Genomic DNA, 14,778 nt, shown 5'->3' on the forward strand with positions numbered 1-14,778 from the left:
AGGGTTCTGTTTGGGCCAAACAGTCAACAGTAGAAAGAAGGGGGGAGTGGAGGGGTTCAATATTGATTTCTCCTCCTGTGCTGCAGCAAATTGAGCCACACACGACAGTGCAGCTACCACTGTGTGCCTGAGTGTTTCTGACATTTAACATGGTCTTTTAAAGGCATTTCACCGTGGTGCCCGGAGGATCAAACAACACTCTCAAACAAACACTCACACAAACACACACACACACACACAAAGAAGCAAACTTCCACACACTGCTCACAGGCACACAGCTCTCCAGGAAGACTGAACGTCTGAAGGAGGTTAGCAATGAGTTGAGTGCTTAGTGAAAGAGTGAAATGTTTGATCCTGATAGACCCCAACACCTGTTTCACAGCTTTTTAAACTTATGACAACATTTGCGTGGTGGAAATTATCAGAATGGATTAAATATTGATCGGTCATGAGTCCATAAGGGCAATTTGGTGTATTGTAGACATTGATTGTATATTAGGGCAGAGGGCCAACTACATATCGCAATAAATATTTCACAACAGTCAATTCCTGAAAGTCTGGGGCAACTTTTAGAATCAGTTATTCAAAATTAGAAAATACTGTAATTACACCTGTAAAATAGCGTGTAAATATGTTGATTGTACAGTAATGGTACAGTTTGACAGTAGAGTACTGATTTAAAATTTGATTTATTGAGCCAGACAAAGTAATGTAGAAGCCACTCAAAATAGGCAGTGTCATGTTTTCTACTCACACGCTGAAAAAAACGTTGGATCTAGACAACACAGGGGACATTATCGATAATGTTGTCTTACTAAGAAACTTTCAATTTAATCAGAAATGGGTTCAACAGTCAAGAAGTGGATAAAATCACTACTTACTGCTTGCTGGAATATGTTTGGAATCGGCCCTTTCTTCAGTTTTAAACGCTGAGCGAATCCTGCTTGATATTGTCCCAGGTTAGAAAAACTGTCCCTGGTGAAATGGGCTGAGCAAACAAACAACTTTGAATTAAATTGTTGCAGTATCCGATTGTAAATAAACATCAACCATGCCTGTTGACATTTTTTATCTGTGGGAAGGGTATGAAAAGTCCTGAATGGGTGAATGTGAGGCAAAAATGTAAAGCGCTTTGGATGGCCATAGGGTCTGTTAAAAAAGCGCTATATAAATGCAGTCCATCTACCATTTACATTTAATACAGTGTGAGCCGATCGAATCGCAGCACAACATAGCAGGATTTAGTTCTTCAAAACAGGAGCTGAATGACGAGATGATCACGGAAGTGAAATGAAAAGCACCTATTTAAGGTAGTTAGTCATTGTATGATTCTGAGTACAGGTGATACCGGTGTTGTTGCACGTCGATGAACCGGTTGGAAAATTTCCTCTCCGTCACATCCCTAATATCAACAATTCAATTTTCACTAGTTAAAATGCTAATTCTTGATATCAAGAATTCAACTAGTAAAAACACCTATTCTTTATATCTGTAATATTTTCACTAGTGACCTGTCACCATAGGCTGCCATTCAAATTCAGTTGTTGATATCAAGAATTTAATTGTTGGTATCAGCGATCAGAATAACTGATATAAAAATTGTTATTGTTAATCTAAAATGGCTTTCTTACTAGTAACAATTGAATTATAAAAAACATTTTTACTAGTAGTCAAGAATAAACATTAGCACTAGTAACCACCACATAATTATTCATATAAAAAATAAAGTTTTTTACTAGTAAGAATTGTATTCCTGATATGTGAAATTTAAATTTTAAATATTAAGAAATAAATTCTTGATATCAACAATTGAATTTTAATAGCAACCTATAGTGAAAATACAATTATAGATATCAAGAATTAGAGTTTGTACTATTTAATTATTAATATCAAGAATAAGAAATATTACTAGCTAAAATGTAATTGTTGATATCAACAATTCATATCCTGGGAATGAATATGTCAAAACGGCTTGCTATTATCCATGCAAATGTTTGTTTTGTTTTTTAAGCTGCAGTGCATTCATTGACCTCTAAAAGGATTATTTAACTTCAAAATGAAAATTTCCTGATATTTTACTTATCCCTATCTCATCCGAGATGTGCATGGCTTTCTTTCTTTAGTCGAAAGGAAATAAAGTTTTGTTGAGGAAAAAATTCCAGGATTTTTCTTCACATAATGGTTTCAATTGCAACCAAAATGCTGAAGGTCCAAATCAATGCAGTTTCAAAGCATTTCGAAGGGCTTCAGAGGCTCTGCACAATCCCAGGTGAGGAATAGGGTCTTATATCTAGCAAACCAATGTGTTGTGCTAGTGATAAAGCAATCACGTTGAAAACTAGACGCAAGCAGAAGTACCGCCCCAGGTGAACGTGCAAGGATTAATCCAAACTCCCTTGACCAAAACACACTCCATCTTCAACTTCAGAATTGTCTGACATCGTTGTTTTACCTTTATGTATGCTTTTTGATGTATGCTTTTCTTAAAGCTACACTGTGGGATATTTTTCTTCATCTAGCGGTGAAAAGGTATATGACCATCCAGTGAATATTAGTTTCTGTTCCTCTCAATTCCGATTTCGTTTGAACTCCTGCGGTGGCCGATTTAGTCCAAGATTAACATGGCTTCCAGTTCGACCTCGTCCATGAGTGTTCCTTCAAGTAATGAGGTTAGTTTAGAAAACTATTATAATTTGCAGTTATTTAATTTGTCAGTTAACATGTAGGTTATGACATCTATGTAAAATGAACAATAGTCAGGGGCGTAGCCATCATTTCAGAAGTGAGGGGGACAAAAATGTAATACCCTTTTTTCTTTTTTTTTTTGACCAATATAATTTATCGCATCTCTTGCTTTTAATTGGGCAAGATATCAAATACACTGCTGAACAATAACCACTAATTATTATCTATAATATCATTCTCCTATTTTTATGCCAATTTTATGATTGGTTTATATACTACAAACACTTGTGCATTAAGACTCCATAGATTTTATGCAATGTAAAAAAAATATGTATATATTCTGATGTAAACCATGCTGTTCTCTATGTGAAGATATAGTAAAGTGTAATTTATTCCTGTGATGAAAGCTGAATTTATCATCATTACTCCAGTCTTCAGTGTCTTATGATCCTTCACTGATCATTCTCATATGAGGATTTGATGATCAACACACATTAATGATTATTATCAGTTGTGCTGCTCATGGTGCTGCTTAATTTTTGTGGAAACCATCTAAACATTTGTGGTAAAATTAAAAAAGAGAGAAATTAATACTTTAATTGATCAGACATCCATTAAATTGATCACAAGTGATAGTTTTAATATTACAAAAGATAATAATTTATTTAATAAATGCAAATAAATGCTGTCCATTGAACTTTCTATTCATTAAAGAATCCTGAAAAATAACATGTAGGCTATCATGGTTTCCACAAAATTTTTAAGTAGCACAACTGTTTTCAACACAGATAATAATCACAAATGTTTCTTGATTATGAAATCCTCATCTGAGAATGATTAGTGAAGGATCATGTGACACTGAAGACTGGAGTAATGATGATAAATTCTGCTTTGATCACAGGAATAAATTTCTATATATTCTCATAGGAAAAAAGCTGTTTTAATTTGTAGTAATATTTCAAAATATTACTGTTTTAACTATTTTTGATTACATAAATGCAGCCCTGATGAGCAGAAGATACTAAACATTAAAAGCCTCATTATTCATATGATAGCCTACTTTATTGTCAATAAATAGGCTACATTGAGATGACTTGAAAAACACACATAAAGCATATATTGTCGCAATCGTCTGATTGTCGTCGTCACGTTTCATCACTCATAACGATTGTTTTCCTTCAGCTGCAGCTCCAGCGTGACAGGGTATTACCTCAACGAATCCGCTTTTGGACTTTCTGTGAGAGCGCCCTCCTCATATTTAGATTCAAATAAAATGACAGGTCATGCACAGATTATTTTTTTTCTCTGAATTTAAATCTTGATGTATTCACATTGGTTTCTATGTAAATGCTGTATTAAGCATCCCTGTTAATTTGCCCGCCCCCGCGCAGGTAACGCCGGTTCGAATCCCGCTCGGAGCGGGTCGAGTAGGATCGGTAAGACCCAGTAAAAGTGTGGGGGAAGAAAATACATTTTATTAAAAGTGAGGGGGACACGTCCCCCGCGCAATCTACACCCATGATAATAGTTTTACGTTTTAATTATTTTTTACCATTTCAATGCTAATATCAGCTATCAGGTTCCCAGACGAATGCAAGCTAATCTTAGTAAAGTACCTTTAATCAGTGCTATCGTTATTCTATATATTGTACGACATCACTAGCATAAGGCAAAGTTTACATTGTAGGAACAGACTTTCAAAAAGGCTTTCAGGTATTCATATAGCAGTCTCAAGCAATCCCCCTCTTCACATTCAGCACAGTGACATCAAGTGTTAAAACATGAAAGGCGAAGCTCGAATTTACGGGTATGTCCCTCTTTGGCTAATGTACTTTTAAGATGGACAAGCAAAATGGCGACTGGCATTCGATCCCCTCACCCGTATGTATTTTCAATGGCATATTATAAACTTTCATATTATAAAAATGAGAATACTTTATTACTTGAAAAAAGGAAAATTACATTAATGAGCACATATTTTTATATAACTATGCGTTTTTAGCTAAGAATAAACTAAAAAAGTTACACACAAGTTAAATAATTTCATTCACTTAAACCCCACCGCTTTCTTACAATCAACTGCAAGCTCACATTCAGATCTGCCTCCATCCAATCAACAACCAATGAACCAAGTTACTACACTCATTTTTTGTAATTCTTTTTCACTTGGTTGTATGTCACAATACTGAAGAAAAGTTGTCTGTCACAACTTCCGTTTCATTCCACTTATTATCTATTTATCTGTTTGTTCAGTATTTGACATGTAGCAAATTATATGAATTAGCATAGAATTTATAGATAAAATATTGATTTGGTAAGATATTTATAAAATTAGCAGTGTTTATTCCACATCATGACCATGTCTGTCTCACATGTCCACAGACTCTACTCAAAGTTCCACCAGAGGCGGATGATGGAGCTCTCAGACACTGGCCTACTGCACTTTCTGCTGCTCTTCCTGGTCTTGGCGAAGTGTGCTGAGTTGGAGGACGTGGCCAGCCGAGCGTGCGACTTGCTCGCTATGCTGCCCGCCGACTCCACGCCCCCGGCCCTGCGTGCGCTGCAATGGAGAGGCCAGCTGGCTCTCGTGCTGCTGTTTTTGGAGAAGGGACTGGATGCTGGCGCGTTGGCGGAGCAGTTGGCTGCCTACTTCAGCCAAGCGGCCCGCGAGTTCTACCTGAAGACCACCGAGCCTTCGCGAAAGCTAGCTCTCTGGACGCCACTTAGCTCGTACCTAGAGGGGGTGAGCGAGGTGTTCGAGACGAGTCCAAATCTTACGCTGTCAGAGGAGAGGCTTCTGAACGAGGGCTTTGGACTGCTGCTGCCCGCCTGCCGCCAGTCAGAGCTCAGCTCCGCTTTGGGCTTCCTGCAGACAGTGCTGGCGCAATTACGGTGAGGGTACACACACGTTAAGATGTGGCAATTCCTCGAACACACAAACACACAGTGATCCCAGAAGCTTATACATATGGCACCATGGCCCCCACGCAGCTCAAATCTCTCCCCTGCATCCCTTGTATGTTGACAATGGCTTGATTGTGCAGTAGTTACAACGCAGCTTGGAGATAAGCTTATCCATTGTGCACATTGAGCCCCTGTAAGGTCCCCTGTGCATCTCTAGGGGCCTGCAGCACCCAGGTCAGCCCATACAGGTGCTGGAAGAGAGCTGTGTTGAGTTTCAGCCCATGGGTCCGGTCCTGGATGGAGACGGCTGAGTGTAGGCTGAGCTGAAGGGAGGTGAGTTCATGGCAGGGACGTTGGTGTGCCTTACACGGCTAACACGGCCAGAGGTGGCTAGGGTGCGATCAAGTAAGGTGTCTGGGTTTGAGAGCATGCACACACACACACACACTGTCCTCCAAGGTAAAGAATTCATTGCTTAAGTGTCCACTATTCTCATTTTACCCATCTAACTCTGAATCACCCTAACACTGCTAATTCCCACAATTCCCAGGTAGGGTCTCAGGGTGGGGGGGCAACTCATTTGCACATTAATGGACGATAAAATAGAGCAGGTTTTTCCCGATCGGGCTCACGTTGGCACCAAGATCCCGCTGACCCAGTTTAAAGGGACAGGGCGCTCTTAAACGTGTCCTTACAAATTACTCTTAATTTCACCGTGGTTCTGTTGTATCGCTTTTATTAATGCGTTTTCACTGACACAATTAATGCGTTATTATGTGGTCTGGTAAATTAAACCTTGGCTTCATTACGGCTGTTAGGTTGGAGGCAGCATGCGCAAGCCTTATGTGAATTAGCCAGCATGCGGCTACAGGGCAATGTAAGGCAGACTGTAACTGACGGATGATTCGCGCAGATAACACAGGCCAGGCTCTAGTCACGCTCTAATTCTCCTCATCGCATTCCCTGCCACGATCCTCTGTGTGTGTGGGCAGTGAGATCGCAATGGTGACCCCTGCAGCACGGTGGCGCCTTTGCCAAGTGACTAATCGAGTTCTCGCCAATCGATTAATCTGGTTCCTTCCCACTGCGCTTTCAGCCGTGCGCCCCATCTCCCCTCAGGAAAACGGAGAGCGTGGTGACACTGAGGCCAAGAAAGGGAGGTGGTGAGCATTATCTCGCTGTTTCTGTTTCTGTTCAACGCAGCAGGGGCTGTTTTTCAAACTCATTTAAGAACACAAACCAGTTTTTACTTGCCTTAAAATACTTAAGTTACATCACAGCCATAAACTATGATTTGTTACTTGCTAGTCAGTTGCAGGTGACATTATATATGGGCCAGACATTTGTTTGGATAAAAATGTTTGTAGTGCAACATGAGTCATGTGTTTTTGAGGTTTTCTAGGACGATAAATACATTTTAATTGATTTTTGTCAATTCAATTGGGGGTACATTTACACTAAGGGTTATCAGAGAAAATTCTAAATATTGAAAAAAATTGTTTATAATTATTTTAAATGTATATTTTCCAGGTGATGTTTAAATGTATTCGTTTTTTAATAACAAATACCTATTATTTAGTTTAAACAATATGTTGTCTTTGCAATATGACACTTTTCTTTATTTCAAGACATTTAAATGCTGCGTTAGAAACTTAGATGGTATTCATTTTCCTGTTAATTAATATTTAGCATGTGCTTGAATTATATCAATTGTACAGAAATTTTCCCTAAAAAAAGAAAGAACTCTTCACTACTAAGTTTGCCCTAAAAAATTTGACGTTGAAATACTAAAACCTTCGAGACTCAATGAAATGGTTTGACGGATGCTTGTGTTGACGTATATTTGAAATGCAAAGCAAAATGGTTTCATTTGCTTTAAGGAGCACACTAGCATATAGATTAGTCTCAAAGCTTAAAGACATAGATTAAAAGCCACAAAACTTTGATTGCAATTTGATAGGGTCCATCCCCACCCCAGTCTAGTATATTTACTATTTTGAAAGGCATATTAGCTGATACTATAACATTTGCATGGTCAGAAATAAGCACTATTGCTTAATGTCACAATGAAGGACGTGGTCCTCCATCAACGTGGGGTGTGTGTTGAGCGATACCGAGATATCAGAGCTTACGCGCCTTGTCAGATGGCGTGCTCATGATGCTTATCTGAGTGTGTGATTCCATGTGTCAGTTTACACGAGCGCGCCCGGCATGATCGTGTTAGTCTGTGTGTACGTTTCAGAGGTGTGTGTTCAAAATCTGTGCTGCAGTCCGGGGAGAGATTAAACGAGTGTTCAGATGGTATGGGGTGTGTGCGTGTAAGACGCCGCAGTGAGGGGATTAAGTGGGGTCTCTGACGATGTCTTGTACAATGAGGGTTGATGGGTGTGAAAGGCCCATTCCGCCGCGGTAACGAAGCTAATGAATTCACTCTCTAATCGATTGTCTCAGCTCTCCGTGGATTAGATGCAACCTTGCTGGAAGGCGCAAAGGTGTGTGCATGTGCGCGCACACGTGACGCTCACCCCGGCCCTTTCCTGGCGCTCTCGCTTTCATCGCTGAGAATGACAGGACAGGAGGATCATCTCCAGTCTAAATGAGATTACAGCCCCTTCAGCTGCTTATCTGAGCTAATGCCAGCCGCTGCAGAGCCAGACTCGTGCTCTCAGCCTCCCATTCAGACCCAGCCTCACAGCTACTGCCAGGCCACGGAGGAACCACTTGCCCCACACCAGCGCACACCATCTAATCCCTCTGTCCAGAGAGATGAGGAGAATTCGCAGTGAAAGAGAGGGCAGAGGGGGACGGAGATAATACAGACAGTGAGAAAGGCAGCAGTCAAATTTAAGAAGGCTGTAATAAGGATGAATCTGGAAAGATGAAATGGGGGAATGAAACATAAGAACTTTTGTGAGGTTGACTGAATTTGAGAAAAGAGGAGCAATTATTTTTAAGCTCTTCATGCTTGTTTTGCAAAAAAAAAAAAAAGAATGGTACTATGATAACTTTCAAACTTGTTTCAAATCTGGCTGACCAGTCGTCAAGTGTGTGCTCTGTCCTGATTATGGGGGAAAATGAGAACGGCAGTGGACAAAACATCAAACTGCTCCTCACATCTGCCCAACCACTCTCGTATCTTTTTATGTTTAAGCTCCTCTTCTTTGTAACACAAAAGCAGCTGCAACCCCTTCTTCCATGTTATTTGTTGACATGTTGTTTTTGTACTTTGTAAGAACAAGTTTGGAACCAAGGAGATCAAGAACAGTGCTGTGTCCAGACTGACTGTTTTGGAAGGCGTATTCTGGCTTATATTTTTTTTTAAATATATATATATTATTTTTTACATAATATATTTGAATAATTTTTAGGATGCATTTATAATAAGTGAAGTACAAAAGTAACAAATATTTTTGTTCGGGAAGGACAAAAAATTATTAAAAGTAACACATTTAAAATACATTTTCAAATATATTAAAACGGAAAAACATTCTCACATTTATAATTTATTTTAAAATAAATGCAGCATAAGAATCTTCTTTCAGAACATAAAAAAAACTTACCAAGCCTAAACATTTAAATGGTAGTGTTTATAATAAAATGTTTAACTTTATAATATATGTAGATGCTATCAGTTCATTATAAATAATTTTAATAACGAATAAAAGGTTTTCAGTACCTAATTTATTTCCCATTTTGTTGTTTTGGGAGGAATTAGTTACACTACAGCTGAGAAACTGCAAGTCTTGAAGTGTGCGCTTGGCATTAATCTGTTTCTTTTTTTAGGAGAGTTCACCAGCGCTGTGGCCAGCAGTCTCGCACCGTAGACTCTCCCGGTTGGGCTCCTCTCCCCAGCGTGGCTAAAGAGCGCCACCAAGCGGTGGCAGCAGCGCTCTGGTCCCACTTCTTCCCCTTCCTGTGCAGCATGAGGCTTTCCCAGACCCCCCCGCCACAGCTTGCGGACGCTGCAGCAGGTCAGGGAAACGGAGAAAATGAACTCTTGTTCTCTTTGCATGGCTGCCTTTTCTCTGTGGGCTGTGCTCAAAAAGAGCTGAATAGAAGGGAATTGTGTGCATGTGCAGCCGTTCTGATGCACACATCCAAGACAACTCATCTGTGTGTGTGTGTGTGTGTGTGTGTGTGTGTGTGTGTGTGTGTGTGTGTGTGTGTGTGTGTGTGTGTGTGTGTGTGTGTGTGTGTGTGTGTGTGTGTGTGTGTGTGTGTGTGTGTCAGGGGTTTAGTTTGAGAAGTATAGCTCTTTTTTTAAGGGAATCTTTTAAATGTGGGAATGAATGTATAAAATCTAACAGCATTTTATGGTAATAGGCTTCACACTTTTGGCATTAGACATGCCTGGCTCTGCCCCTCAAAACCTACAACCCCACCCCATCCAGTCCATTATGCAGAGCTTCGGCTGGGATGAGATGCTTCACCCCCTGCTGGTAACCCACTATCTAAATCATCTGCTGCAAAATGGGTGAGTGTCTTTTCTCCATTTACTCTTTCTTCCTGTGTATAGCTACTAGCTAGACTGCTTATACTGTGAGCTCAATTCTTCTTCTCTTTCACAGAGAGATGGTCAGTTGGGTCAGCTCTGGGCCAGGCTCAGGTTCAGCCCAGGCTTTGTGTGTGCGTGCCTGGATCCGCTGTGTTCTACAACAGTACCTCCATAAAAGCCAAGATGCCCCAGATACAAGAGCAGGTACAAAGATCTCTTCAAATCATACCGGGCATGGAATGGCATGTGGTTGAATAGATAATTTAAATTGTCATCATTTCATCAATGTCATGTCAGTCTAAACCTATTTGACTTTCTGGTTTTGGTAAAAAGAACCTGATGTAGATTACATTTTGACAGTGAAATTGCGGCCATCATGCATAGTCAAAGTCCCTTTCAAGGAAAGCCAGCAGACATAGTTCCAACACCTAGAGGCAGTTATTTTGTGCATGCAAGGCCAACTCAATCTACTTGAATGGGGAATATTTTAAACTGTTAATATTTTAACAGTTTAAATCGGCAACAAAACATGACATTAATTGTCCTATGCATTTTTTTTTTACACCCAAATAGTGAATAAATAGCATATATTTTAGATCCAGCCAATGCGCATGTGCCGTCCTGTGCATCTCACAACAGTTACTATGGGAACCAGAGCATCTAACAGCAACGGCAGGCCGGCAGTGATGCAATTACCAATTGGCGATTTACCAATTTTTCCCATTCATAGTAATAAGAGCAATAACTATTTTGCATTTCCGGCAACGATCACTGAGCCACATATAATTTTAGTTGAAATGCTTGGGCCTAAAGTGAGTCACAATATACTGCATTTAAATTCACCTAGCCAGATATTTAATAAATTACCTCAGAAGGAAAAATAGCCACCAAAAAAGCCATACAGGTTTAGAAGGACGTGCATAATAAATATTTATATTTTTTGGTACGAATTATCCCTTCAACCCCAAGTGACCCACAAATTGGAGCAAATTGGTATTGTCAATATGGGTTGGGTGCGTCAAAGCAAGCAGCTGTGGTATTGTGTACAGGCAGAAGTCTGGATGAACAGCTGGCCGAGTTAACCAGACAGGTCCTACGGCTTCCAGAAGTGGAGTCTGTGCTGCAGAGAGCAGGCCTACATCCTTCTGCCGTCAAAGATCCCAAACCTGCAATGGCTTTGTTCATCAAGGTACACACATTCAAACCAGAAGCTCTAATATAGATGCCATACGGATTTGCCAACACTGTGAATTTGTGCTTTACTAGGCTGTGGGTCGATCATACAGTGAGCTCCAGATCCTCTCTGAGCGTTCTTCAATGGTGTCTCGTGCACTGGAGTATGTGGGAGACATACTCAAATACATCAAGCCTTACTTGCTGAACAAGAGCCGGGAGGGTCTACAGCTGGCATACTGGACCATAGGTTTTTGCCCATTTTTTAATTTTTCACTTGGAAATGCATCTTATTGCTGAAGTCAAATGGGTTGGGAACAGCACTTTATGTTTACTATAAGTTTATGTTGGTTTTTTGCATTTCTCAGGCTGCTTGGTTAAGCATTGGAGTCACCTGTTGGCCACCACCAAAGCCCAGCAACTGCTCTTTCGCATTGTAGATGTGCTGTTACTGCCCCACGCTCTCCTCCAGCAGGACAGTGGCGCACACACTCAAATGCTGTCGGCCCTCAAAGACAGTCTGCCTCTGTTTCTACAGGTTAAAATTACTTCAAATACTGTGCAAATCCATTATGTACTCTGTTTAGACTGCTCGAACTCTTTCTCTATGTCCAAAGGCCATTGTTGATTTCAGGATTGTAGAAAATGGGTCTTTGTCTTAACTAGTATTTTATTGGCATCTTCAGGGTTTGTCCATGGTGGTGAGCATGTCCCATTCTCATGGGGCGTACCTAAAGCAGCAGCTGCACAGTGTAATTTCCCAGTACCTGAGCCGCTTCCTCCCAGCCACGCCCTCTACTGGAGCGGTGGTCAATCATCCTGTCCTGCTGGCAGCCTGCGAATCAACAGCCACCCAGCAGGGGGAACGACTCAGAAGGAGCATTCTGCACGTGCTGAGGTATGAGTCTTTCCTCTGTTTACATCATATCATATTCATACCTAAACAAATCCTGTGTAGCTTCTTACACAGTCTCGAGTATAGAAGATGTCAAACCCTTCAGGAGTATCTTCACACTAGTGTTACAATGAATAAGATTTTCTGTTGGTCTCTGCAGAGAAAACTTTCTCCAGTTTAAAGGTGTCGCTCCTCCTCCTCGACTCGCTGCCGTTCTTTCTTTCCTGTTTGAGCTCCTGAAAAGAAACAGTGACCGAGATCCTTCCTTGCTCACGATACCCCTTCCTTTGGTGCTACGCTCACTGATGCTGGTCAATGAGCCACAAGGTAGGCAGGGATTATATTATATAATTATATAAAATTATAAAACTGGCCCTTTCACAGTAAAAAAGATAGTTTAATAACATGCGCTGCACTCAAGTTCTGTCAAAATAACTGGACTATTTCATGTTTTTTGTTCATTAGCTAAATAAATTTAAATATATATATATATATATATATATATATATATATATATATATATATATATATATATATATATATATATATATATATATTAATGTACATGGGTTGTAACTCGTGGCGAGATTGCTCAAAACTGCTCATGCGTTGATTGCCTGTGTACGAGTTAAAAGAAGTATACTTTACCAAGGCTGTGGTTTTGACTGCACATACATACGCTAAGTATATTTTCTGCTTTAGTTTTACAATCACTTTATGATCATTTGAAGTGTCAATGTTGTAGTTGCTTAGATGGTCAATAAAAGGGACAGAAATCTCAGATTTTTATCGAAAATATCTTCATTTGTGTTTCAAAGATGAACAAACATTTTACGTGTTTGGAACAACACGAGGTTGAATAAAAGATGACAGAATTGTGGGTGAACCAACCTTTTAATGCAAAAAATCAGATTAGAACTCAGATATCCAAACATTTTGAGGGGAAGAAAACTATTTTCTTTTACTATTTAATTCATATGGTTACCCACCAGGCCTAATGTGATATGAAGTCCTGAACCTTATTTTATCAAAACATTAATAAAACAAGCAGTGAGACATTTGCTAAAACATTGTAACCAATCAATTAGAGAGATCATCTTTGAAAAGACCTCTTAACTGCTGCTAAAAATGAAAATGGAACACATTTCATTGTTCTTATTAATCAGATCCCTGTTGTTTCTCTCAGTAAAGAGGCTGAGCACAGAGGTCACGCAGCTTATTGTTGAGAGGTGCACCGCCGCAGTAGGAGACCAGCCATGTGAACACACCACTACTATTCTGCGGTAAGGTAGCCACACTACTCAATGCTGCTTTAGAGACCGTGCTCTCACTCTGACTTACCTTTTCTTTTTTCTTTCCCAGGGCTTTTGTGGAAGAGAATGAAGGTGTATACGACCAGCAAGTGTATAATGTTCTAGAAGTTGTAGCTGTCCTTCACCCCTCCACAGTGACGGCTCTTATTCCCTTTCTGTCACTGAGCCTTAGGAATACAGAGTGCAAGAGAGGTCTGGGAAAGAATACTTCACTCCGGTACGGCCAAAGTAACCTACATGTCAGCTGAGAACTGAAAAGAAACCTAACACTAAAACTATTGCTATCCATTCTATTTGCTTTTGACTATGCAGTATTTTTTAATTTCAACTTAAATCTCTCTTACTGTTTTAGGAACGGCTATAGGAGGTTGTTGGCCCTGCTTGGAGACAGTGGACAAGCTGAGATGATTAGTTTAGAAGAAGACTGACCAGTGCATGCATCAACTTCTTACTCCTCTGATGTAAACAGGGTACAAGATGTAGACTTGATGGTGGATTCCTGTGTGGATATTGTATATAAACTTTTTTTGAATACCCTTGTGCTGTGTGGTTTTGCTCAGACATCTCTCTTTGTAATACAGTGCTTTGGTTAGGGTGCTGGTCAGTGAATTGCTGGAAGTCATTTGGTGCAAATCTGTCAAAAGATATGGGTACAAAGAAATGCCTCATTATGAGTTTTCATATTCAAAACATAGTTGAGCAACACCATACAATTCTTTTTTCCTGATTCAGCATGATTGCAAATGTGTTGATTTTATATATATAACAGTTCATTAAACAAGAAGTTTATATTAAGTGACTCGTTTTAGAGACAGCATTGTCTGTTTTTGCTCACAAAATTGCCAAACAAAAATATTTCCACAATCCATGTCTCCAAAAACACCTCACAAAGAGAGTGATTTTATGAATCGACTCTGAGCTTGCTCCGATAAAGCTTGAGATTAATCTGAAAATGTTTACCCAGCCCTGTTTCTTCCAGTTGGATCTTAGGGCTTTGCAGCGAGATGTCATATGGTCTACCGTTATCAAACAGCACTTCTTGGTAGTCCACTTTTTTGACAACTGAAAAGACTAGTAATCAAAATCAGTCATGAAACCACAAAAATGACACCTATGGCTCCCTCAGTCACCTTGACACAAAACCTTTCCGTTAACTATTCATACTGTTTGCAATCTTCATGCAATTCTGGGCACAAATTGCCTTGAGTCTCTCATCATTCTCTACCTCCTACCCTTCTTTTTCCTTACCTCACCTCCATCCCAATCATTCCTTCCATTTCCATCTCAGCTCCCAGTCCTTTCTTGCACCCGGC

At 39.9% G+C, this 14,778-nt stretch overlaps 1 protein-coding gene across 2 annotated transcripts in view; it reads left to right on the top strand.

Annotated features, from left to right (window-relative positions):
- Positions 1–14,001, top strand: part of mms22l (MMS22-like, DNA repair protein) — a 36,362-nt gene extending 22,361 nt beyond the window's left edge. For both annotated transcript variants that reach the window (XM_067448397.1, XM_067448398.1), the window contains exons 15-26: positions 5,068–5,577; positions 9,373–9,560; positions 9,913–10,063; positions 10,158–10,288; positions 11,134–11,273; positions 11,351–11,507; positions 11,626–11,795; positions 11,944–12,155; positions 12,313–12,479; positions 13,339–13,435; positions 13,515–13,682; positions 13,818–14,001. In XM_067448397.1, the coding sequence (XP_067304498.1) occupies positions 5,068–5,577; positions 9,373–9,560; positions 9,913–10,063; positions 10,158–10,288; positions 11,134–11,273; positions 11,351–11,507; positions 11,626–11,795; positions 11,944–12,155; positions 12,313–12,479; positions 13,339–13,435; positions 13,515–13,682; positions 13,818–13,893 (2,167 nt within the window). In that variant the 3' untranslated portion in view covers positions 13,894–14,001. The remainder of the gene's footprint in view (positions 1–5,067; positions 5,578–9,372; positions 9,561–9,912; positions 10,064–10,157; positions 10,289–11,133; positions 11,274–11,350; positions 11,508–11,625; positions 11,796–11,943; positions 12,156–12,312; positions 12,480–13,338; positions 13,436–13,514; positions 13,683–13,817) is intronic.
- Positions 14,002–14,778: the final 777 nt, after the last annotated feature.

Source organism: Pseudorasbora parva, chromosome 7, assembly GCF_024679245.1.
Source record: "Pseudorasbora parva isolate DD20220531a chromosome 7, ASM2467924v1, whole genome shotgun sequence".
In the NCBI taxonomy this organism is placed as follows: domain Eukaryota; kingdom Metazoa; phylum Chordata; class Actinopteri; order Cypriniformes; family Gobionidae; genus Pseudorasbora; species Pseudorasbora parva.